Below are 27,845 nucleotides of genomic sequence, written 5' to 3' on the forward strand. Positions count from 1 at the left end.
TGCCTGCTTGTCAAAAAAGGGAATGTAAAGCATCCTTGGGTGGCTTTACAACACACACACACACGCACACACACACACACACACACACACACACACCCCTACACTCACCCATTTGTATGGGTCTAAATTGATGCCATCATGTCTTCTTTTTGCTTTGTTAAATACGTGTTGTAAGTCTTTGCATGCATTTCATTTATTTGGCTTGTAATTTTGTGCCATATAATATATTTTCCTAAGTCTTACTGAAATCAAGCAATCACTCTTAAGGACATTTTGGAAAACATTCCAAAGTCCCTTGGAGAAAAGCCAGAGTAGCTTGGCTCCAAGTGGGTACAATGCTATATTTGAGAACAATGGCCGTGTTGTTAAACTAGGATGCAAGTCTCGGCCTAAGCTGTGAAAATATACCTGGATTCTGCACCCTATACATCTGGCTTCACTCCAAAGGGCAAAGGCTATCTGAGCTGTTATTTTCTTCCCTAGACTGCATGGTGAAAATGTCAATGGTCAAGGTCAAAGATATTTTCCCCATTGGTTTAACATATTAATCTGGGAAATCTGAATAGTGAATTTTATTGAGCAATCACTCGCTCTGCAGGGCCATGGAATTTTGACTAAGTTTTTTCTTGACACAGGGTGATGCTCAAAAAGGGGAACCGGGAGAAGGAGGCCCAGGGGTACGTACACAACTGAAATGCTTCCTAAGAAAGTAATCCCAGGACACTAAGATTCTGTAATGGATCATTTTGACCCCTGCAGTGCAAGTGCAAAAATGATTTATGTCCATGTGTGCTCTTGATGGCTCAGACAGGCAATCAGACAGATTATGATCTTAGAAGTGGAAATGTGAGGAGAAAATACTCTGTCCAAAAGGAGTGATAATGGGACAGGGCGGTCCACCACATGACATTCCTTGATACTCAAGTTGAGATTTGTGAAAAGCTCAAATAAGAAAAATATTTTGCTTTGCTTCCTGTGTTTTTTTTTTTAAATAGAGTAAATTAAAATTCTGGGAGCAGAAGAATTACATAATCTCAACTATCCTTTTGTAAATCCAATTCTACAGGCAAAAGAAGAGATTGTTCTAGTTGATTTATTATCCCTAAAATTAGAAGATGTCAAGAGATGGTGTGAGAAATAATTATAGTACATTTCTTCTTTTGCATTGTCCTGGAGGACTGCAGCAGTACAGCAAATAGCAGAGAAATGTACAGTGACTTAAAAGGAGGCTGGCATTTCTCCTCCCAGCTTTTCCCCTTGGATGAAAGCCCAGGACTCAGACCCAGAGGTTTTAAAAATGGTTCTCTTGGTGTTTTTAATCAATTTCATGAAAAATTCTGATAGAAAATTTGATCATTTCAATGGAAATTCCTTCAGAAATTTGTGTTAGTCATTCAGGAAAGACTTCTTAGGTATCTTATATGTATAAAGCCTATTGTTATGTGAAAATTAAATTAAGACAAAGCACTTATTTTTGTGAAACATTCATTATCTCAGAGGAGAGGTAAAACAGCTACAGTATGAAGTGGAATGTCAAAATATTGTAAAAATCTCACACATAAAGTATGGGCATTCAGAGGAGACCAGAGCTATCAGGGTAGGTTCTACAGGATGACCCCTGAAGGGTGTAGGACTGGGACAGGTAAAGACAGAACAGGAAAGTGGAAGGGGCAGGCATTCTAGATGGAAAGTGCTGTGAGCAGCAACCAGAGGGAGGGCAAAGTGTGGGGAATGGTGAGATGGGGTGCCTAGGGAGGAGTACCGGCAGAGCGGGTGGTCCATGCCGGCTGGAAGGCTGGGCTTTGCAGGGTGATGGGCACCTCCTGAGAGTTTAGATGAGGCGCATGGCCCAAGAACTGTGGATTTGGAAGATTAATCTGGCCTGGCTCTAAAAGCAAAACTGAAGTGGGAACAAGCAGAAGGAAAGAGCATTTTTTTTTTTTTTTTTTTTTTTTTTTTGCGGTATGCGGGCCTCTCACTGTTGTGGCCTCCCCCGTTGCGGAGCACAGGCTCCGGATGCGCAGGCCCAGCGGCCATGGCTCACGGGCCCAGCCGCTCCGCGGCATATGGGATCCTCCCAGACCGGGGCACGAACCCGTATCCCCTGCATCGGCAGGCGGACTCTCAACCACTGCGCCACCAGGGAGGCCCGGAAAGAGCATTTTGAAGAAGGTTTCTTGCTACAGGCTGTAGGAGAAGTAACAGGGTCATTAGCTAGAGCTGCTCCAGACAATGTGAAAGCTGCTGGCCATGCGTGCTTACCGAGCAGTTGAAAGAGGCTAGCCAGAGTGGAGGTGTGCTGGAGGAATAGACTACACACTGAATTTTTATGACTTAGTACCAAAAAAAAGATGTAAAATATCTCATCAATAATTTTTTAATATTGATCACATGTTAAAATGACAGTTTTTGGACCTATTGTGATACATACATATTTATTAAAAATTAATTTCACCTGTTCATTCTTGCATTTTTTAAGTGGCTGTTAAGGAATTGAAAATGACATAGGCGGCTCATGTTATACTGGACAGAACTGGGCTACAGTGATGACAAAACAGAGAGGAAGAGAACATTGTGAGAACCAGGAAGGCGTAGAAATGAGGGGATGCAGTGACTAGCTCTACTTCAGATGTTCAGCAAGATTTACTGAGCACTTGCCATGCGCTGGGCCCTCTTTTAGGTGCTGGGGATACAGAGGTGAGCAAGGTGGAGAGACCCTGTTTCATAAATCGTTCAATCAACAGACAAACAAGTGAGTAAGAACTCCAGTCAGTGAGAGGGCTATGAAAATATAAAACGGGGCCACTAGGAGGTCCTAGGCAGAAAGAGAAGCAAATATAAAAGCTCTGAGGCGGGAGCAAGCTTGGTGGGCCCAGGAAATGCAAAGAGAGACAGAGTTTGAGGAAGAGTGGCAAGGGAGATGAGGCTATGAGGCAGGCAGGGTCTAGATCACACAGGGCCTTCTTGGCCAGGGTCAGGAGAGTGGATTTAAAACTAAGTGCCCTGGAAGCTGTTGGAGGATTTTAACTGGTTGGATTAAAAGAATGGAGGGGGCAAGTTGAGAGCAAAGATGATTATAAATTTTGATTCTGTATGATTTGAAATATGATGGTACCATTCATAGAAATAGGGAAGTCAGAAGCAAATTTTGCAGAGACCAATGAGTGCAGTGCTGAATATCTTAAATTTGAATATTTTACAACTAGTAAGTAAGGTGCCCTGAAAGGAAGAAAGAAAGGTGAGATCAACCAAACATAAATTGACCAGAAAGTTAGGAAAACAAAACAAAAAACAGGAAAAAAAGAGAGTATACTATAAAAAGTAATATTCCTTGATTTTTAAATTTTATTTATTTTTTTTGCGGTATGTGGGCCTCTCACTGTTGTGGCCTCTCCCGTTGCGGAGCACAGGCTTCGGATGCGCAGGCTCAGCGGCCATGGCTCACGGGCCTAGCCGCTCCGCGGCATGTGGGATCTTCCCGGACCGGGGCACGAACCCGCGTCCCCTGCATCGGCAGGCAGACTCTCAACCACTGTGCCACCAGGGAAGCCCTATCCCTTTATTTTTGTAAACTGTATTGGCCCCTTCCAAAATACAATCTTAACGCTCTTAACATAAAATAATGACGGAATTTTAAATATGGGGGTATAAGCAGTGGAGGGCACCCCAAAATTCCTGAGATTGATTCCTTTTTTAGTGCTGCAGACATGAATTGTTTTTATAGAGAACCCCAATTTAACTATCTTAATGTGGCCTTTAATTTCAAGCACGATACTAAACATAGAACTGTTTATGTGAATAAGTATTTCTGACAGGGATTAAATTGTAGTGTAACAATTTTTTTGACTAGTTTTACTCTTATTTTCAATTTCTCAGTGACTGCACATTTGGGGAGAAGTGTTATTTCCTTCCTAAAGAATTCCTTTTTACCTTTTGTAAAAAAGTCATACACAACAAAATTTTGTACTCTGACTCACAAGTAACTACAATCACAGCTTGTTTATTTTATTGGTTTCTCCAGCTCACTTAAAATACTTCTTACAATTCTATTTTCATACTTAGAAACTAGTTGTATGAAAAAGACATGTGATCATATTAGAAAAAGACTTGCTGTTGCTTAAAGTTGGTAATTTACCAGTCTGTTTAATATTCAGTATTGTGTTACTTAAAGGGTTTATGGGCAGCGACACAATGGAGAAGGCTGTGCAGAATTCCCAAGAGTGACATACAAAAGAAGCAGAAGCACCGGCCCCTTATTTAGCCTGAGATAAAATATAGTAAATTAAAGGTCACTGTCTCACTAAGGTTGACAAAGGAACCATTCATTTCCTGATGTTCTATATTCTAGACCGAATTTGAAAGGAGGATCATAATGGATATAAATATTTACGGACATTTTAAAGGCCATTATCTCAGCTCATTTTCAAAGCCAATTTTTCTAAACTGTCTCTGTGAAGCATCCTCAGCTGTGATAGTTCATAGTTTAAAAGTCAATATAACAATTTTGAAAGCACTATTATAGGTCATCACTTTTACAATGAGATTCAGTGTATAGTTTCTCCTTTAGCTTTGGGCCAAAGGGTAAGAAACTGGGTTTGAAAAAATATGTGGAACTGAGAATAGAATGTAATAAAAGGAAAATATAGGTTCTTTTCTTCTCCCTACCATATGCACATTCCCTAAGTGCAGAGAGAAGTGAAAGACCTTACCTTTATATGGTCTTAATATCCAAGACTATACAGATGTGTTTTGTTATACTTTATAAAATGAAAAACATCAACTACTTCCTCCAACTATGCCTTCTAATATCATATTTTACTTATCTTTTCTTTTTTAATTAGGGAATCCCTGGGTACAAGAGTGAGAAGGTAAGTCGGTAACAACAAATAGATCAGAATTTCATAAAGAAAAACAGCAACATAACTGTATTTATATATTTAATAAAAGTTATTTTCCTTTATTTTTGTAAGTCTGGAGTCCCAAATTCCTAAGTATATTCTCAACTCTGTTAACATAAAATAATAATAGAACTTAAGATACAGGTGTATGTTATAAAGGATGGAAGGAAGCCTAAGATTCCTGAGAATCCAGCCTCTCTTAGTCCTGCAAATACGAATTCTTTTAATAGAGAACCCCAGTTTAATGGTCATGCAATACGGGTATCAATATCAAAAGTTTCTATGTACAAATGGATGCAGCAATACTACAATTAGACTGCTGCCTTGGTGCTTAACTTCCTATGAAATGTAGACACAAGACCCTCTCATGGGGGAAAGAGGATCTATCCTGGTTAAGCAATAAAGAATTACTTAGTTCATTCCATCAGGCACCTGGGTAGAGCTTGCGGGGCAGTAAATTTGACAAACAAAGGTTATGAGTTGGTACATTATTTTATTATTCTTTGCAAATTACCAATTAGGAAATCAAACTGCTTCCAAAGAAATTAACACGTTAGACTGGGGCTCAGGAATCTTCGAGAGGGTTCAGTGGTTCATTCATTAGTTTAAGCCACTATTATTATATGTTCTCTATTATCAGATTTTTCTGTCTGAAATCAGAACATAGCCCTCATCATTCATTCTGTCCTACAACCCTCAGACGTGGGCAAGAGGCATGCACTTTACAGGGTCCTGCTCTGGGTCTCCTCCAGCCTCCTCATTCATGAAGGAGCTAGGTGTCTGCAGAGTGAGAGGCCCATGTCCCCTTCTCCTGGATCATGCTTTGGGTAACCAAGCCCCTGAAGTCCCTGCAAAATGGCCTGAGCCTGCTTCGAAGGCACACACGAACCTCCTTCCCATGTCCATCTTCTTCCTAGGCCTGAGGGAAACCAAATGGAAGTTTTGTTGGGGCAGGAGGGGGCTTTGTTGTGCTGTCTGTGGCACCATCACAGACATATACAGCTCCTTTGGCTGTGGGAGGAGCTGGAGGCAGGAGGTGAACTGAGAGCTGGGCTGTGGGCTGTGGGCATGGGCCTCCCACATGGACCTCTGAGGAATTCCAAAATTCTCTAACTTTTTACTCCTTTTGGAGATACATTTGTCAAGAAAGGAAGCCAGAACATGACTAGTTTATTAGCTCGATTTGGAACTTTCAGCTTCTTAGATAGGTGGTATGTGGGCCTCTGCTTATACTCTTGCTCTGGGCCCTATAAACATTAGGGGTGAACATACACACAGGCATATAAATATATCCCTAAACACTGGAAATCTTAGGTCGAAAAGGGGAAGAGTAAGAAATGCCATGATTCTGTAATTCGCCGTCAGAACCTGGACAACTCAATATCTTAGAGTGTCTGTTTCTTCATCCATATAGAACTGGATTAATACAAGCCTCCCTAATTTACAGGGTGGTTGGAGAATCAAATAGAAGAATGGATGTGACAATGTATTTTAAATTATTTGCTGGTCTATAAACATAAGGTGCTATTATAAAGAGATAGGGAACAAGTGATAATATGGGAAAGTTAAAAAAGTTTCATGATTGTAAAACTGTCCTATATATATAGTTGAAGAAATTTCTCTATGCCACCACCATTTTGATTTAGACAGTATGCTAATTATCAACACCAGGAAACTCTCTGTGTATTTTTTTTCTTTGAAAAGATTCACTTAAACTTCTGGGGAATTATAGATTCACTGGAGGGGCCCTTGTTTGGAAAATAGAAGCTGTTGGAGCAAAATTACCCTGAACCGTCAACATTCAAACCAGAATTTCACCAGTCTAAGCAGCGTCAGAAATCGAGGCTGGGAACAGAGCTCATCTGTTCAATTTTTTCTGAAGCACTTGCTCTTGGGAGCTTTGTAATTCTGCCCATTCCACAGGGATTACTGAGCCCATCAAAAAAGAAAACGCCTTTGCAGAGGCAAATAACATGAGTACAGTATCTTCATTGATGGGAATCTGCCCCCATGCCAATGCTGTTCCTCAGGACCCTATAGCTAACAAATCTGTCTGGACAAATGGAACGTGAATTCTAGCCCAAAGAATTTTGAGCATATTTATGGTACTTTTCTGTTTTATGTTTTGGTGGTTGACTCATTTTATTTCCATCCAACATTCTTCAATTAATTGCTTTCTAATTGATTCTTCAAGAGTGATTTTCCATTTGCATTCAGCAGTAAATGTTCAACTTGTTTTAAGTGAAAGCTCAGTTTTTCCTGGGTCAGTTTGACTCACAATATGATGTGGAGAGAGAACAGATGGCTTTTGTTTTTTGGGTTTTTTTAAACTTTTTATTTTATGTTGGAGTATAGCCGATTAACAGTGTTGTGATAGTTTCAGGTGCACAGCAAAGGGAGCCAGTCATATGTATGCATGTATCCATTCTCCCCCAAACTCCCCTCCCATCCAGGCTGTCGCATAACACTGAGCAGAGTTCCCTGTGCTATACAGTAGGTCCTTGTTGGTTATCCATTTTAAATATAGCAGTGTGTACATGTTGATCCCAAACTCCCTGACTATCCCTTCCCCCCACCCTTCCCCCCAGTAACCATAAACAGATTGCTTTTGAATAGAGACATAGCTGGATCTAAACATTGTACCTCCCTCTTGACTGCTCCCCATGCCAGCAATACCCCAGGCAGGACCCTAGGCAGAAGTGTCAGGTTAGTGGAAAGTAACTTGAAGACCATGGCAGTGTACCCTGTTCAGCTTTGGGTGGCTGAGGGAGAACACGGACTTGGGAGCCTGACAGACTCAAGCCTGTGGTCATGGGCAAGCTACTTAATCTCTCTGAGCTTCACTTGTGTATGAATGGAGATACATACACCTTGCAAGGCTGTTGTGGTGATCACCAATAACATCAAGACTCTGGCACATACTCTGCATCCATAACTGGTGGTCACAATTATGATATTCCTTCACAGAGCAAAGTGTGGTCTGCAGGTTGGCAGTCAATCTGTGAACTATTTGTTGCTATTTTGTGATGAGATGAAGCTTGCACAAGAATATAAGTCCACTGTATCACTAAACATACTGCTTAGTTCAGCTGACATTTATTTTTCATAGCAAGACTTCCCTAATGAAGGAAGCAGGGCAGTGATGAACATTCTAGTGCAAGTTCCTTATGTAGTGGCACTTTGAGTTGCATGCTTTAGAGGAGCACAGAAATAATAAAGCAGCAGCAGAAACAGAAACTAGTAGTGAGGGCACCAGCCTAGGAGTCATTGGCTGGCATGGACATTTACATAAATCATTTAACCTCCCCAACTGAACTGCCCTATCTTAAAAATATGAATTGCTTCAAGGCTCAGAATAAATATAGATATGTATGAATACACTTTGAAAAGTCTAACTGCAGTTGTTTTTCTAATTCACCTTGTTTCTTGTTAGTTCTAATTATTAGAAGTCTTGAAAGTCTGATATAGTGGATTTGTATTCAGAGGCCCCAATTCTCATTCTATCTGAACATTACTTAACCTTTTTAAATCACAAATTTTCAACCTGTGAAATTGGGCTAATAATATCTACCTCAGACAGCTAATGTCAGATTAAGTGACATAATGTCTGTAAAATAACATTAATAATAAACAGGAAAGCATAATTTAAATGTCAATTTGTTTTTCCGTTAATATTCCAGGAAAGGCAGAACAGCAGTCTGTGGTGATGGAAAATACACAGCATGCTTGTCGCCATGCCCAACTCTCTCTCTCACCGCAGACCTTGATCATTCATCATGGCTCCTTTCTCCACCAAGTCCGGACATGCTCTCAGAATCTTTCTCTCACAGTTCTCTAGGCAAACACTACTAATTGATCAAAGTTGGTGCTCAGGCTGGAGCATATGGTGTTGTGGAAAGAATACGGACTCGTAGTCTGAGTAGACCTGGGCTGAGACCTGATTCTTCTTACTAGCTCCAGGATGGAGCAAAGTCACCTTGTTGAGCTTAAGTTTCCTCATTTATAAAATAAGATGAAGGTGAAGGGGATTATGAGGTACAAACTGCCAGTTATAAAATAAATAAGTCACAGGGATGTAATATATAGCACAGGGAATATAGTCAATATTTTGTAGTAACTTTGGATGGTGTGTAATCTATAAAAATATTGAATCACTATGTTGTACACCTGAAACTAATATGATATTGCAAGTCAACTATACTTCAATAAAAAAAAGACATCTATGGATCAAATTGAAAAAAAAAAGGAATTGTAAAACTAATCTCATTGGGCTATAATGTGGATTCAATTAAATCACATATGCAAAAGACAAAATAGGGTAGATGCTCATTAAACCTTAGTTTCTTTCCTCTTAATTTGATCCATGTCTCAAAAATGTTAAACCTCATTAGGTGCTATCACTAATTTGATTGTGTTAAGAATGGCTCATGGGTAAAATCTTTCAGAGTTCAATGCCCAAACAACCCACAGTATTGAGGATAAAACTGTGTATAACTCATCAGACTGCTCATGTCATAAGATTCTGCTGGGAATCTTTTAAAAAGAATCCGAACACTGAATGACTGCAAATGTCTTCTTATTTCATGTATTCATTTTTTTAGGGTGAATGTGGAGAATGCGGTAAACCAGGAATAAAAGGTGACAAAGTAAGGAACTTGTTTTTAAAATGTTAACAGCTGTGATCCCTTTGGGACTGAGTTTCCTTAAAAAGAAATTCCTGGATTCATTATGTTGCTCTCATTACTGGAATTAGAGAGTCATCGGCTCAATTTTCAGGTCTATAAAACATGAAGCAAAAAACAAAGCCATCCCTAATTTTATTTAATGGAGCCCCCAAAGGCCTTTCTTACGGACCATTAAGACTTTGCCTTGTGGCACCCTAACCTTTGAGGCCAGGCCCACTAAATGTTATGGTGAAAAGAATAATTTAACTAGCAAAGTCAATTCAAGCTCCAGTTGGGTCAAAGGAGAATTGTTTTCCAGATATAAACTCTGAGAACAAGCACCTTCCAAAGTAGAGTGAAGAACTCTATGATATAGGTTAATGAAATACTTTTCAATAATGTGGAAGAACTAGACACAGATAAGGATTTGAAAATGCAGCAAGCCACAGAAAATTGGGTAGTTATTTACCTTTCATTAAAAAATAAATATGAATAAAATATGTAAACTGGAGACAATATTAAAATATTAAGGAGTTCCTTAATGGACCAGAAATACATAGAGTGTATATTTGAAACATGATAAAGGGTCCAAAAAAGTACAGAGTAAAAGTAAATAGTTTTCATTATAGTTAAGAACGGTTACCAGCATGCCACCAAGATACCAAAGTCTTTCAATATCTATTTTTTAATTATGGGAAGAGTCAAGGAGAGAAAACGAGGAGGAAGGTGAAAAGAAAAGGATAAAATAGTGACACTGGCTTATGTAACTAAACACTTTAAATAGGCTGAGACTTTCTGGAAGCTTTTAAACTACTGTAGAGTTAAAGGTCAGATGAATCTGAAAAATGTAGGCTTGGTAATTATCTCTGGACAAAATGAAAGGTGTGATAATGAATTGATTCTTCCTGGAGAATACCTGAAAATGGGAGACGGACATAGACTTGAAAATACAGAAGAATGGACACATAGAACAAAAATGAGTCAAAAAATAACTGGAGAAACTATTTGAAATAAAAATGGCTGACAAAGATTTAGTACAGTTCATTGACTAAGATGGCAGGGATTGTTAAATGCCCTATTATTTTCTGTGCTATAAAGAAAGAAAAAATACTGCCCATTATAAATATAAGGTGCAACTGATTGTACAATGTATCCCAATTTCAGAGATGTAAAAATCTGGAAAAATGCATGTCTAAGGTCAATGAAATATAGTGCCCTTGATGTGAAGAGTTCATGTGAGTTTACACATAAAATGTACAAAGAACACAAAGCAACATAAAAGAGGAAATATAAATGGGTAATAAATGAAAAAATTATCCAAACACATAAGCAATCAGGTAAGTAAAATTAAAATATTAAATATTACTTCACCTATCAAATTAGCAAGCACTGAGATAATATATAATACTCAGTATTGATGGAGATATTGTAAGATGAAGATGCACTCTCTATACTCAGGTAGTGAGAATGGAAATCTGAACAAAATTTATGGAGGAAATTTTTACTTTTTCTTTCCATATATGGTGTGAGAGACCAAAGAGGGTGAATGAGAGCCTTAAATGTGCTTACAGTCTCTGTGTCAGTCATCTTCTTCTAGGAAATTATCCTTAGGAATGAATCAGAAGTTGAACAAAGATTTATATACAAAGATATTCACTATACTATTGTTAACAATAGAAATCATCAGAAACAACTTAAAGTGTCAAAACTAGGGAAATGAGTAGCTATGACAGAATCATATTCTTGGATATTATTCAGTTTACTAAGAGTTTTTAATGACATGGAAAAATATTTTTGATAGAATGGAAGACCAGATAAGTAGGACACAAAATTGGATATACACTTTGATCAAATTATTTAAAGAAAGACCTACTGGATGAAATGATAATATTGGATGAAAATATGCCTCAAATGTTAACAGCTGTTGCTGTTAGAAATTTACTTTTTTCTATAATTGTCAAGGTATGTCTATTATAAACGGGTTACATTTTGGTAATCAGAAAAAAAGTGGAAATCTGAGAAAAGAGAGACTAGATAATATTATACTGTCATAAAAACAAATTTTAAAGGGCTTCCTAGTTATGGGACATATTGAAATACTTTCTGTTAGAAGAGTGTTGAGTATAAGTTGTGTTTTGCCAAGTTCTATGTATTGAAGATGGGCAAGAGAGTGATCTAGACATTGTGGAAACTCACTAAATTTTTTAAAATTTATTTTATTTATCTATTTTTGGCTGTGCTGGGTGTTTGATACTGCTCATGGGCTTTCTCTAGTTGTGTCAAGCGGGGGCTACTCTTCGTAGTGGTGTGCGAGCTTCTCATTGCGGTGGTTTCTCTTGTTGCAGAGCACAGGTTCTAGGCGCACAGGCTTCAGTAGTTGTGGCACGTGGGCTCAGTAGTTGTGACATGGGGACTCTAGAGTGTAGGCTCAGTAGTCGTGACACACGGGTTTAGTTGCTCCACGGCACGTGGGATCTCCCTGGACCAGGGCTCGAACCTGTGTCCCCTGCACTGGCAGACGGATTCTTAACCACTGTGCCACCAGGGAAGCCCACTAAATTGTTAATTTAACTGACATTGCCTTGCTGGAAGGAAACAATATTCCACCAAGTTTATTGCTTTCTAAGGATTCTTAAGAAATAAATTTTTAAAATTCTGATCAAAATGTCAATATACAGGCAAAGGACTTAACCTAAAATCGTGTTTTCATGGAGTCTGTTTACTAGAGAAAAGTTTACTAACAAGTTGGCCTGTTAATTAGGATCATTTTGTTAACAGTGAATTTGTTGGCTTTGATGTTTGGATAACCTGGGAAGACTGGCCATTACTGGGAACACAGTTCCTTCTCTTCCACGTAAAATCATTGCAAATTGAATGGATATTTAGAGCAATTTACCATTAATTTTATTCCACAGGGATCCCCAGTGCCAAATGGACCAAAGGGACCCGGAGGACTTCAGGTAAGGAGGCGAAAACCATATCTAAGTCTGTATTAGAACACCTAGGGAGCTTTTGAAATCTCTGTGCCCACTTGCACCCTCTACCAATTCAGTCAGAATGTCCGGGGATTGGAGTCAGGCATCAGTATTTTTAAAGATTCTCAGGTGATTCCAATGTGAAACAAAGTCTGGAAATTGGTGCTCTAATATTTTGAATAACTAACGCAGGCTCCTTCAAAGATAGGTGCCGGCAGGTGAGCCTACTTAGTGAGTAGCTGAAGGGATAAAAGTTAAAAAATTAGCATTTAGGAAGACGAATAAAGTCAAAGCAGTTAAAAGCAGGATGTAGCAATGTTTGCATTGCTGCTCTAATGCAGTAGGAAAAGCTATGCATTTAATCTAAATTACAGCATTTGTATTGTTCCATCATGATAAGTAGTAACTGCTCAATAACATGGAATGATTCTTTAAAGCATTTATTTTAGACTTATCCCAGGGATTTCAGAAAATAATTGGATCAGTTTTTCCAGTCTGGGGACTTGTCTTGTCTAAAGCTGTAACGGGAAGAGGGTGTGTATATGTGTGAAGAACTAATTTCAGCATTTCAAAGAGTCTACTGAAAATTATACCTTTACCCAAAATTTCCTAGATGGCATCTAGTTGACCATCAATGCCTTTGTTCTGGTCTGAAATTGTGTCAGGACAGGGGAGTAACTCTGATTATCACAGGTCATTGGAAACTCCAACTTACAGTTATATATGCCTTAGATATATACTTTTAAAGTTGTTGTTTATTCTTTCCAAAAAGGGGTCCAGCACAGGAATAATGTTGGAAACGCAGGTTTAGAAAACAAACACCTCATTAATAAATGTTTGCTCTCAGTTTAGGTACTATTTTAGAAGCTGTGTGTTTGACACAAGGAATTTTATCTCATTCCATTTCTCAATCGTGTGTAACCCCAACTTAACTCTGACTTAGATAGTCTGACTTCTAACTCCAGGATCTCTAGGGACCCTAATGAATGATCCATTCCTGATTGGCCTTCTGTACACAGAACTAATTCTTGGTTTTCATCTTGGAGCAGGGCATTACTGGACCTCCAGGGGATCCAGGCCCGAAGGGTTTCAAGGTAATAAGGTAATCATTCTCGTTGATTATAGACAGGCAGAGGGCCTTTCCCGTAGTGAGCTATGGTAATACATGTTTTTATTAGGCAGAAGTCAATGGATTCTTTGAGGACAAATCTTTGGAAATACATAATAACCTGCAGGTGTTATACACAGAATCATGTTTAAGTACATGCAGGAAGACAGTGTCATAGTCTTTTCATTTATTATTATTATTTTATTCAAAGGAGCATTATTAAATATAAGCCATTATTTTTGCAGTGTTTCCATCTTACTCCTGCCCTTTTAGTCATTTTATGACTCACTAGAAACTGAAAAGTAGTAATAAGCAACGCAATTCAAATCACTCTGTTTCCCACAGGTAATGTCAACTCAATACACAGTTTATAAGAGAAGGGATATACCAACAAAAAAAAACCTGTCATACCAACAAAAATTAAACTTTTTTAAATTGCGAGGGTGTAATCTCTATCAGTACCTGCCTTGTACTGTCATTCCACAGGTAACCAGGCAAGACGTATAGGGAGGGGTTGAATAAGAGCCAGATGGAACCAAAAGTTGAGATAGAAGGGATCTTTAAAAGACCCGTTTATAAGACTCCATTTTCCAATGAGAGTGGCTATTAATTTGCTGAAAACAAGCGTTTTAGTGCCTTTTTTTGGGGGGGGGGCTTATGTATCAGTAGTTTTTTTTTTTTTTTTTTTAATTTATTTATTTTATTTATGGCTGTGTTGGGTCTTCGTTTCTGTGCGAGGGCTTTCTCTAGTTGTGGCAAGCGGGGGCCACTCTTCATCGCCGTGTGCGGGCCTCTCACTATCGCGGCCTCTCTTGTTGCAGAGCACAGGCTCCAGACGCGCAGGCTCAGTAATTGTGGCTCACGGGCCCAGCTGCTCCGCGGCACGTGGTATCCTCCCAGACCAGGGCTCGAACCCGTGTCCCCTGCATTGGCAGGCGGATTCTCAACCACTGCGCCACCAGGGAAGCCCCTTAGTGCCTTTTTAACACTTCTCAGTGCTTAGTAAATTCCACAGATATAGTAAATATCTAATAAATGGTGTTGAGTTAGTGACTGGAGATCTGTGGAATTTGTGGCAGTAATAATAACAGCAGACGGTACTGTCCCCAGAGGACCCTAGATAAAGCCAATCTTTTAAGGGTGCTATTAAATTTAAGTTGTGGGGAGCAGTTGGGCTACTTGACTGTTCTTTTTTCCAGAGAGAGGTAAGGGAGTGACACATATACTATTTTTTTTTTTTTTTTTTTCTTTTTGCGATATGCGGGCCTCTCACTGTTGTGGCCTCTCCCGTTGCGGAGCACAGGCTCCGGACGCGCAGGCCCAGCGGCCATGGCTCACGGGCCCAGCCGCTCCGCGGCATATGGGATCCTCCCAGACCGGGGCACGAACCCGTATCCCCTGCATCGGCAGGCGGACTCTCAACCACTGCGCCACCAGGGAGGCCCCGACACATATACTATTTTTAATGAGATAATGACAATGTGTGATTTCCTGGGGCAGTTTTAATTGGCAAATTAAAATAGAATGAGCTTCTCAGTGGGCGTGTGCTTAAGGCTGTCTGGGGAAACTGTCTTTTCCAGTCCTTGCCTATGATTAATTCTCTCTGGGGGAAAGAACTGGCTTTTCTGAATACTGAGTAGAAGTTTTTACAAAATTGCTTTGGCTGTAGGTAAAATCCTGCAGCAAGGAAAAGAAAATATTTTGACAGTCCACGCTTATTTCTAGGATTCTTTGGTTACCTAAGCTGATAATTTTCACAGGTTTGTGAAAAAGGCTTAAAATCAGGGATCAGGTTTGGAGTTTGCAACAGTGATAGAATTATAGATTGTTTGAGCCACAAGGGATATTAGAAATCATACTGGCCCAAAGTTTTCATTTTGGAAAATGAGAAGTCTGGAAATCAGGGCGTCTGTGGAGGTGCTGGGCTGGGAGCAGGGCACGCAGCTTCGGGAGACGGGTGATGGCAGTTCATAAAAACGTGCCAACGTTTGACCATTTCTCTTCATGTCTTATACAGTTACTACTCAGATTTTTCTTTTAAAGTGGATTTATTTCCACAGAATTTAGCTTTTAATTCTAAGAATGCATTAATTCTTAGAATAAATAATGAGTCAAGTATATTGGGGGAGGCTGTAATTTTCTGACATAACACTTCATGCTCTACTTTCACATCATCCTCATAAAAGGAGTCACTTTTCCAAAGGTATCTGAGGACTTCAACTTTCCAAGGGACTCTCTTTTAAAACATTCTTTTTTTCAAAAATTTTGGTGAAGACATTTAACGTAAAATTATCACAGTTTAAAATCGCAAAATTCACTGCCAGGTGAACACAAAAAATTCATTGTCAGTTAAAAAGATGTCAGTATCTAAAGAATATTGGGGGTTCTTGGGATGGAGTGAGATGGGAGTAAGCTTCTCATTTTTCTCCTAGTTATATTTTTGGCTTAAGGTCACAGATTTAATGGTCTCTTGACTGTTACTTGGAGACTATTACTAATTTCTACCCCTCTTTGGATCTGTCAACCAGAGACACATGTCACATTCATTAATTGTCTTAGGTTTTATACATTTATTCTTGTATTGTCTTAAAAGTCAGGTTTCAGGGAATGACTTCATCTTGCATCCCAGAATGTACTTCTAAATCTTAAAAACTTAATAAACTATTTTTTTGCTCAATCTGGAAACAATGTTTTATAGTGACATTTCTTTTTATCCATTACCATTTTATTACAAAGTGGTTTTACGATATTGCTCTTGCAATTCATGCCAAAAAAAAAACCTTTAAAATTCAGTAATTCTGTAGTTTCCAATGGACACAGGGAGGATTATTATTTTGAAGCTTCTAAAGTAACAGATAGCACTTATTTAGTGTATATTTACTATGCACAGATACAGTTCTAAATACCCATTTAAGATAACACCACCTTCTGAGGCATGATCTATTCTCACTCCCACGGTATAGATTAGGCTACTACGGCACAGAGAATTTAAGCAATGGATTCAAGTCTACACAGCTAGGAAGGAACAGAGCCAGGATTCAAACCCAGCCAGTCTGCTCTTCACCACCATATTATATCTCTCTCCTTAGGAAAACTGCTGAATTCCCTAGATAGTCAACCTGAGGTAAATGCCTTTCTTCTGGACAGTATGGAAATTGCATCTGTCTACCCCCTCTAGTGTACTCTGGCTGGAAACAAAAGTCTGTTGAGAGTGTACTTCTACTTGGTTATAATGTTCATCTGAAAATGCAGGAAAAGAAGGAAAGGAATCTCATGGGAAAAAGAAACCAGTAATGTGCATTTTCAAATAATTTGTCTCTTATGAGACCTTAAAATAGAAAATTTGGACTTGTAACATTTGCAAAGATTCCATGGGAGTTTCTACATAGGGCCTGCCTATGAATTTGAATTTATGAATAGTCTCTCTCATGAGCGACAATCCCATTCTGTTGCTCTAGTGGTTGGGTTTTCTTCATCAAAGGGTTCGCAGAAAAGGTGGCCAAAGAATAAAAGGAAAAAATAGCATGTGAGAAATTAAGGGAAAATGTGATTCTGGCCCTATTTCACAAATCATTTCTGTCATTAGTATTCTCCATATGTAAAGTAGTATTCTGTCCTAAATGACCTTGTTGCCTTAGGAACAAAACATAGATGTTTCTCAGAAGGAAGCCACCTCAGCCTCTCCCATACATGGGGGTCAAAAGTGGTATTCATAAGAAGAACATCCCATCAGTCTCTAAAATCAATTAGAACTATCGTCATGCAGGTATCTGAGAAGCCATATCCCTAGGACCAAACTGGCAATGTCCCTAACGAGAGAGTACGGTGCTCCTTCTCAGTAAAAACTGAGGGTCTAAGAACCCTACACCACCTTCCAAGGGCTAGTGTGGTGGTTCAGGTGGCAATCCCATCTGGCCATAGAATGGGCCCTCCAATAACGAGAAAGAATGGCTCAAGACTGGCAGGGCTCTCAAATCACAGAGAACAAGTAACCAAAATTAGTTTTGAACAAATAAACACAGTAGAATGCTGGATGTGCCAGGCCCACATTAGGTAAATTTTGCCATTTCTTTTTTTTTTTTTTTTTTTTTTTTTGCGGTATGCGGGCCTCTTACTGTTGTGGCCTTCCAGACGCGCAGGCTCAGCGGCCATGGCTTATGGGCCCAGCCGCTGCGCGGCATGTGGGATCCTCCCGGACCGGGGCACGAACCCGTGTCCCCTGCATCGGCAGGCGGACTCTCAACCACTGCGCCACCAGGGAAGCCCTTTGCCATTTCTTGATGTCCTTCTGAGGTTATTTCTGAAGGGTGTTTTCTTCTCAAATCTCATCCAAATCTACTCTTTCCAAGACCCTCTTTGTGCTCTGGGAGGAGGGACTGCTCACTGTGGCCTGAGCAGGAAATAGCCTGTGACACGTTGAAGCATCCTAGCATGAGAGCTTCGGTGCTAGGGCTAAAAGGGCATTAGGAATTATCCCTGACGTATTTCTCCAAGGCAAAGCAGCACATGTTAATCCTCAAACAATTTAAAAATACTGTGATATTTATGTTATATAGTAATTTATCTTAATAGACGTATTGCCTCCCTTCTTCTAACTTCTTCCATTTTTCTACTCTAGGACGCTCATACATTTTCTGCAGGGCTTTTCCCCCCTAAGTGTTTTCTTCTTGTGCTACACTCAAGTATAAGAAACTCAAAGTCCTCTTACTTTATGTTCAGTTTAGCTTCTGAGATGTTAAAAAAACTCATAGAGAAACAGCACCAGTCTGGTCCAGTTTAATAAATGGATATGGTCAGGGTAAATAATCTCCAGTGAATCAAACGTCCAGCCCACATCCAAAATAAACAACAGACCTAGTATTAGTGGATAAGTGAAACTTATGTTTTAAAGGAAGTAAATGAGGGCAAATGAAGCACTTAGCCCACTCCAAAGCTCTGCACTGCACATGATCTTTGGACACCCTACTCCTCCTTACCTAGCTCTGTCATACTTCCATCCCATTTTTTGAGGTTCCCAAGCATGGTAGATAATTTTTTTTCATAGTTGGTGTTCTTATAAAGAAATTAATTAAATGAGAGCTAAATGTACAGATCCTGAAATTAAAATTGTAAACCTAGTAAACATCCCTACACATCATCCTGTTTTCTTCAAAATGCTCTATGAAAAGAGGTTAGTTTTTAAAACAGGGATGGCTGTCCACCTTTGACATAGCTATTAGGAATGCGTATGTATTTTGGTAACTGAAAGAGTACTAATCAAGTTTCCTTTTAGTTTCCATGCATTATACCTTTAAACATTGCCACTCTTCTTTCAAATATGAACCATTGGCAGGAGAATTAGATAGATATGTACACGTCCATCACTGTTTTTGAAAAATCCAAAGCAGAAAATCTAGGGACAATGGGTCAGGAGTACTGCTATCATATCTGAGAGAGAAAAAAAATTATTATATCTACACTCACACATGTTTAAGATAAGCAACAAATAAATATTTGTTGAATGAATGAATGAGGAAATAGTCTTAAATGGAATGAGCTGTCAACAGTATCATACTGCAGACAGGTCAAATAGGCAGGACCTATGCAGTCACTTAGATTGTCAATTTTGCAGGTTTGGGAAACCTTTGAGAGATTGGAGAGGTGACAATGGATTGTGGAAGGAATCAGAGAGAAGGGTGCAATAGCCAGGAATTTTGACCATTCTTCCGAGATATCTGGACAATAAGTAGAAACAGGAGAGTATAGATGTAATCCATCAGAAGCTTCTTGTGCCTTGAATAACCTAATGCGTTATTTGTAATTCCGCTTTCTTCTAAGAGAGGCATAGAGGCTTGGAACTTAATTTTTTTTTTTTTTACAGTTTCAGATATACAAGTTAGAGTCTTATGTTTTCTATAATGTCACTATTTTCACTAGAACAGATATATCATTAATGAAGATTTAGTAGTTTTAAAAATTCATTCTTGGGGCTTCCCTGGTGGCGCAGTGGTTGAGAGTCTGCCTGCTGATGCAGGGGACGTGGGTTCGTGCCCCGGTCGGGAAGATCCCACATGCCGCGGAGCGGCTGGGCCCGTGAGCCATGGCCGCTGATCCTGCACGTCTGGAGCCTGTGCTCCGCAACAGGAGAGACCACAACAGTGAGAGGCCTGCGTACCGCAAAAGAAAAAAAAAGGAAAAAAAATTCATTCTTTAGTTTTGCCATTATTTGAATATCGATGCTTGATTTGACTTAAAGTTAGCTTAGCAGCTTTAGTAGGTCAACCTACTGAACATAAATAATATTTCAACTGTGGTTTAGAAAGAGTTCAAATACCACAAATATGAACTACGAAGAAGCTGAAACTTTCTCCTCAAACTAGAAGGTTGTGTAGTTTTATTTCAGCTCTCACACAACTCAAAAGCCTAAAAATCCCCTAACATCATGATGTTGCTTTCAACCACTAAAAAAAAAATCATGATTTCTAATAGGATATAATTCCTTATAACTTGATGGGAAGGAAATCAGGTGAAACATGTAGACATCAACAATCCCTAGTACAGAATAATCAAACAGAAAACTTTTTTAAGTTCACAGCTCTCAATACAGAATAACTATATTTTTGGCTTCATGAAAAGTATTTTTAAGTCCAGGGTATTCAAACACGTCAGCTTTTCCAGTTGTCCAAAACCAATAATGGGCCTTCTGGTTCTCCTGGCAGGCTAACACCTTTGAACAAGGTTGCGACTGCTCAGTGTATAGCAGTGCGAAGAATCCCTTTACAATTTTAATTACAAATATCTGTCTAATGCAGAATCAGAGCCAAGCTGCCAAACTATGTGGCTGTTTTTCTTCGGGGATGTCAAATTCTAAATGCTATTTCTGTCCTGGGCCTAATTAAAGGGAAAGAATAATTAGTAATCCAGCGATTCTTGTTGTGGAAAGGGCTTTGACCTACATGCCTATCTGCCCACCAGGATACTAAATGAGCTTATTAACTCATTTGACGTGAGACAACTAATAGTGACAACTTGAAGTGGCTGCCAGAACATGTGGCGTGTCAGCCATTGGCTTCAAGACAGATGATTTTCCTCCCCAAATCTCTGACACATATGGTCCTCAGCAGATGGGGTACACCCTGCGTGCGTGTGTATGTGCGCATGGGTGTGCAGAGCCTGCCAAGACAAAAACTCCGACGGATCAAGGCACCCAAAATGCTGCCAAAATTTCCCACAAAGGTGCTGAGTCTAACCCACAGGCCCAGTCAAGTGGGGCACTAATGTGGAACACAATGAGTTACTGCATGTCTTCAGAGCATTGTCAGAATTTTTTTTTAATACTTATATCAGTGCTCTTAATTAATTTAAGTTGCAGCAGCAACAGTGCAACAGGGAAAATTAAGTTTATTCTAAGAGGAAGTTCTTTTTTTAATTGTGGTAAAATATACATAATATTTATCATTTTAAGCATACAGTTCAGTGGTATTAAATACACTCACAATATTGTGTATCCGTCATCACTATCTGTGCTCAAAACTTTTCCATCATTCTAACGTAAACTTTGTACTCTTTCAAAAATAACTCTCCTCACTTTCCTCTGCCCCCAGTCTCCAAGAGTAGGTTTTTAGGAAACATATCACGCTGTTATGAACCTCTCTTCTCTCGTAAATTGGTGTCCTTCTTCTCCAATTTACGGAGAGGGTTCACCCTGAATAGTTTCCAGCCACTCATTTTGTGCTAGAGGAGTCCCAAGAGTGTCCACCAGAGCCTAGATTCTTAAAAGCTCTCCTGATGGGCCGTGGAACAGTCCTTCCTTTTAAGGAAAATGACACACAATTCCTTAGGTTTTATTATATATAATGAAATATGACTTTCCTATTAGATTGGAACATATGAATCATCCTTTTTGTAAGTCAAACCTAGCTGTATATTGTCAATTTCATTCGCTTTAACATAATAGCAATCAAGAAAAGGAGTTGAATTACTAAAATCTGGTACAACACTACAATTTTCATCACATTCTCCAGCAATTCTTTGTTATTATGGAGTCTTTTCTTCTTTGAAAAGCATAAGTAGGTAGAGTATGTGAACAGTGATCTTTTCTCTTACCCAAGTAGATGTTATTAAAAAAGATTGCAATTGGAGATTTTAAATAATGATGGTTCCAACAGTGCAGTTGCTTAATAACTGCTTTATATGTAGAGTTACATTGTGTGATTACAGGATTGCCAGTTATTATTTATGTTAACTTTACCACTAATTCAGTGACAACATTGATCCAGGTAGACTTTATGTGCCTGAAAGGGCATATAAGTTGGCTTGTAATAGTATATACTTTCATGTGGCTTATTTTTATTTTAGAGATTCTTTGTCTTCATATGATGATTCTTCAACTATGGGTAGATTGTAACTATCTGATTTTTGTATTTTTCATCTTGTAACAAAGATATAAATTTAGTCTGCAATCAAATGATTTTTGAAATACTTTAAGAATGGAAAAGTCCCAAGAGGCAGTTTGTCATGGTGGTTAGAGCACTGGCTCTAAAGCCAGACTGCTGGGGTTCAAACCCAGCCCTATATTGTATTAGTTCTGTGATTTGGGAAACTCACTTTTCCTCCTCATACCTCAGTTTCCTCATTAATGTAATGGGTTAAAAATAGAGTTGTTCGGAGGATTACATGAGTTAATACATGAAAAGCTCTTAGAATAACACCTGTTACATAGTAAGTGCCATATGTATCAGCAATAATTAAGCAGTTAAGTATTTTGACAACCCTCTTTTCATTAATGTAGAACTAAGCTAGCCTGATATATTTTCTAAAAATATGCCTCTTATTACATAACACTTCTCTGAAATAAGAGAAATTAGGAACTAAAAATAGAGCTTGATTTAACAATAATTTGATAAATGTTAGTTTCATGCCTCCACCCCACCCCCGTTTTTCCTTCTTTCCAAAAAAAAAAAAGGGCTTTTCTTGACTTTTCTCCCAAGCCTTTGTATACAGTAATCACTTCATTGAGTTTCAGCTAAGAATGTATTTTGTCCATACTTGAACCATTTTGCACCTACAAAATGCTCATTCATCATTTTCTTCCACTGGGAAAGTATGAGAATATTTGTCACAAGACTTAAATTATTACAGTTGGTGCTATACATATCTGGGAAACGATAAAAAGAAGTTGCTAAAACATCTATCTAATGTTAAGAGCCCAAGGTATGACTAAATTATTTATAATTGTATTATTCAAGAAAAGGTAAAGTTGTGTCCTCAAAAAATTCAGAGTCTTGGACAACCATTCATTATTTATTATTTTAGGGAAAGGAAAGATGTTGACTTTGGTTAGAGCCAGTGTCCGGAATAAGAAGTGTTGGGTTTCTCTAGCTGAACTTTCCATACAGTGTAACCTTAGGCCATCTATTGGCCTTCAACTGAAAAAAAAAAAAAAAAGATTAATTGTATCTGGATAAGTTTGTAGCAAAAACTGTGCGATAAATACTTTATATCACTATGTAATGTATGCACAGTCGCTCTTAGTTAAAAACGTAAGTAAACCAGTGGGAACACCAGAGGAGCAATTCCAAACCCCCAGTTCCCCGTGCCTAGACCAGGTTTCCTGTTTTGTTCACCTCTAGCAGCTGGCACAATATCTGCTCCTTAGTCACTGTTCAGTAAATGTTTGAGGCCTGGATGGTTGAGTAGATAATATCAATTAGCTAAACTTTGAGAATGGAGAGCTGAGCAAAATCACATGACATCCTCCCACAGTCTATGGGGAGACATATTAACACATGCAGAAATGCAAAGTTGCAACTGAAAAAGTTGCTCCGAAAAGGAGGAAAATGATGTTATCAGTGCCTCCAGAATAGGGATTTTACCTGACTAGAGAGGCCTTCCCTGAAGCCATGCTGTTTAAAATAAGATCTGAGGGATGAATAAGGATTAACTAGGAAAAGAGAGAGGTAACCACATCCCAGATAGAGACAACAGCACATGCAAAGACCCTGTGGCAGGAGGGAACATGGCAAGTACAAGGAACTGAACAAAGGCCAATGGTGCTAGGGTGGCTAGAGAAGAGGCAACTAATAACAAATAGTTTTGAAAAGACCATAGGACCACACCATGCAGGGGCTCACAAGCCTTGGAAGGAGCTCTGTCTTTACCCTAGGAGCAAAGGGAAAGGACTTGAAGGGTTTTACTCAGATTAAAATTAGAAGATTGCTCTGGCAGCAGTGGATGGGTGGGGGAATAAATTAGAATGTGCTAGAATGGATGCATGTAGAGTATTAAAGACTTTGCTATAGTCTGAGCAAGAAATGGTAGTAATTTGGAGTAGACTGTAGAGGCATGGTAGAGGACACAGAGGTGGATGGATTTGAGACTTGTGAGCATATTGTTAGGTGTTGGTGATGCATTGCATATGATGGATAAGGGAGTGAGATATGTTAAGAATGACTCCTAAGTTCTGGCTTGGCATGTGGAGGGGTCTTGATGCCCTTCCCTGAAATAGAGAATGCTGGAAGATGATCAGGTCTGCGAGTGAAAGAATATGACTCTGTCTTTGGAAAGGATGAGTTCCTTTTGAAATTCTCTTTTTCCTGACTTCTTTTATACTGCCTTGGTCAGCTCTCCCTGCCCCCTTTATTTTTTCTGGGCCACTGTCTTCCCCAAATCCCCACAAGACATCTCTGTGTTCTTTCACTCCCACCCAACTTAAATGTTGGTACTCTCCATGGTTCTGACCCGAGCCTCCAGCCTCTTTAATCACTCTAAAGCTGCACTGTCCAATAGAGTAGCTATACGTGGCTTTTGAGCACTTGAAATGTGGCTAGTCGGAATTGAAACGTGCTATAAGTGTTAAATACACGTAGGATTTCAAAGGCATAACATTAAAAATAATGAAAAATAAAATCATTAGTAAGAGTTTTATATTGCTTATATGTTGCAATGATAATATTTGGGGTACATTGGGTTAAGTAAAATCTGTTATTACTTCCTTAGTGTGGCTACTAGAAAATTTAAAATGACAAATGTGGCTCACTGTATATTTCCAGTGGACAGTGCAGCTCCAGACAGTGATGCTGTCGTCACCTCATTCCTGTCCGCTTGCCTCACAGAGCTGCTTACTGTCCCCAGAACATTTCACATCATTTTATGCCTCATACTCTCTCCTTTTCCAGAACTTTCGTTCGCCCTCTCTCCTACTAGATTAAATATGATTCTTACATTTTTGTTCAGAGCAAATATCTCCACTACTATATAAAACTTTCCCAATTCCTTAAGGTAGAATTAACCATTTCTGCCTCAGAGTCTTACATGCTCTGTTAATACACTTTTTATAGCTAATTCACATGCTTATATTTTGTTTTATATTCGTTTGCCTCTCCAGCCAGATTCTAAGTGTCTGCAAAGTACAGGTGCAACCTGATTTATGTCTATAATTATGTTAGGGGGTACTGGGTACCAGGTTGGTGCTCAATGAAAGTCTGGTGAATAACAATTGCTCTACACATATGATACAGCTACCATGTGACTGGTTATGACTTAGATGTTTTAAGACAATATTTCAAATCCTCTCAACAATGCTGCAAGGTAGATATAATGATCCTCATTTTGCATATGGGGATCTTGCAAAAGCTCAAACTGTTAGTAAATTATAGAACCAGAATTCAACTACACTGACTGAATGAAAAAGCCATGGGTCTTTTCCTGTGATACCATGCATACTGAAAAATGAATTTAAAAATGAAGATTATATTCCTACATCATAAAATAGGAAAAAACACCAATTTCCTAAGATTGTTAGAAGATTAAATGTGATAATCTATATGAAGTGTCAGGGCAGTGCTTGAAAGCAGTAGGTTTTATTAAACATTGGCTTTCTTCCATCTTGAGGTCCATAGCATAGGCATCCTTAATTTCTGAGAAGGATCAAAGCGGTTTACCTAACCTCCTCGACGCCCCTCACATGCTTACACTCATGTTCACTTTCACTCACACTCATCCAAAGGCCATGAGACACAGACTTCTCTGGGGCTATCGACTTTAACCCAATCCTCTTTGTATATCCCCCTGATGTTTAAAGAAAGTGGAGTAGAGAAATAATAAGTAGTACTGAGGGTATTCAATCTGTGGGTGTGTTTGTTGGTGAGGATTAGGGCAGGAATAATAGCAAAGAAGGAATCAAGCCTGGAGTCTTTCAAGGCTATGTTCCCTTGGTGAATTCCAGGAAAATCATTTGGAGTAGAGTGCTGACTCTTTTCTTCCTGTTCTGTCTTATCCAGCTATGGTATTTTACAATCAGAACCACTTTCTTTACCATCTCAGGAATCTCTGTAGGAAAGGGAAAGGGGAAGTGTGACAGGGATAGACATTAATTGTGGACCAATACTGTTCTGCAGGTCCTAGGTTGAGATGCAAGCCTCCCGGGAAATAAATTTAAGCAGGTGAAGTGTGAAGATATGTTGCTATGGGGCTGTGTTCAGGTAAGGGAAAGTGGCCCCTCTATAACCTCAGATCCCTGTAATTCCCCTGAAAAAGCAATATTAGGAAGTCTCTCAGTTGCTGTTGGTAGGGGACCAAGGCTAAAGGGAGCTCATGCGCTCAAGGGTAATATAGTTCTTTATCCTCTTGGCTCTCCTGGCTCCCTCATTTCAAGTTAACAGCAGAACCAGCGCCTTGTCCAGAGTTGGGAAACTTTCTCACCAACCTGTGTTCTTATTTGTTTTAGATCAAACATAGGGACAAGTACACAGTAGGGTAGAGCTTCCACTATAAAACACCCAAATTCTCCTCCAAATACATAATATATTTAAAAGCCTTCTGATCCATTACAGAACCAAACTACATACCAAAGGGCAGGGAATGAAGAGAATAGGGAACTTAGAGCCTTATACCATTATTATTATTATTATTATCATCATTATCATTATTTTAATGGTGTGTTTTACCTCTCAAACTAGCCCCTTGAGTGTGGGGCCTTTGTTTTAAACTTCTATTTATTACCATCCACATAGCAAGTACTTGGTGTTCCTTTGCTAAGTGATGGAAACATTCACCCCTATGCCGGGTAACAGACAAGGTGATTCCAGCTTGAATGGAGAGCACAAGAAGTTATAAGGAAAGATTCTTTGAAGTTAAAATTTGGAATCTTTAGGAAACTGAATATTCTCTAGCACTTAAACTTGAGATTAAGAAAACAACTTCAAATTTGGGGAGAAATTTTATATTCTCCCCCAAAGAGAGAATATTTGTCTGATATTATACAGAGAGAAATTCCATGGCCAAGAACATGTAAAAGATAAGAATGGCAATTACTTGGCTGATTCAGAAAATTTAACCTATATTAAAAGATAACTAGAACCTTGAATTTTATTTATTTATTTTTTTTTGCGGTACGCGGGCCTCTCACTGCTGTGGCCTCTCCCGCCGCGGAGCACAGGCTCCGGACGCGCAGGCCCAGAGGCCACGGCCCACGGGCCCAGCTGCTCTGCGGCATATGGGATCCTCCCGGACCAGGGCACAAACCCGTATCCCCTGCATCGGCAGGCGGACCCTCAACCACTGCGCCATCAGGGAGGTCCTAGAACCTTGAATTTTAAAGGAAAAAATTCAGGTTGATTTATCTGCCAGATTGACTTGTACTCAAAAGGATAAACAGAAGGTACTTTTCAATTCAATCCACTGAAACGCCAAAGCATCATGAACTCTTACAATCAACTGATTTTGAGACAGGTTTTCTTTGATTCATCTTGAGCCTCTACATATCTTTTAGGGAGGCGATTTAACTATGACCTTTCTCCTTTCTCTTCTGTTCCCCTTTGCATTTGGCTAAAGTCAACAAACTTCTTTCAAGTAATGCCTCCACCATATCAATATAACATTGCTCTAGTTACTAAGAGTCCCCTCCAAAATCACAAGCCTCTGGGGAGAATTGAGGCTTTAGCTTAGGGAAAATTCCTTTGTTCCCCTCAACCTGGGAGAAGGTTTGTCTCCACTTCCTGTCTGTTGGCTTATAAAAGGATGAAGAGAAGAGAAAAATCTGTAAGTTTAGTGAAATTTTAAATAGCAAGTATTCATTAACTCCAACACAAGCATGCTTTGAAATTTTTCTTAACATAAATTAGAGGTACATGCATGTATGTAAAGAGAAAGAAAAATACCATATCATATCACTTATATGTGGAATCTAAAACATGACACAAATGAACATATCTATGAAACA

At 39.1% G+C, this 27,845-nt stretch overlaps 1 protein-coding gene across 1 annotated transcript in view; it reads left to right on the forward strand.

Moving 5' to 3' along the window:
* COL28A1 (collagen type XXVIII alpha 1 chain) overlaps positions 1–27,845 on the forward strand; it is a gene marked incomplete at its 5' end in the record, with an annotated part of 146,241 nt that overhangs the window by 13,246 nt on the left and 105,150 nt on the right. Inside the window, 6 exon segments of the mRNA XM_082632228.1 lie at positions 636–677; positions 4,842–4,868; positions 9,500–9,544; positions 12,478–12,522; positions 13,587–13,617; positions 13,620–13,639. Of these exon segments, the coding sequence (XP_082488354.1) occupies positions 636–677; positions 4,842–4,868; positions 9,500–9,544; positions 12,478–12,522; positions 13,587–13,617; positions 13,620–13,639 (210 nt within the window).

This window comes from Mesoplodon mirus (genome assembly GCF_964341445.2).
Source record: "Mesoplodon mirus genome assembly, chromosome: 9".
Taxonomy (NCBI): Eukaryota; Metazoa; Chordata; class Mammalia; order Artiodactyla; family Ziphiidae; genus Mesoplodon; species Mesoplodon mirus.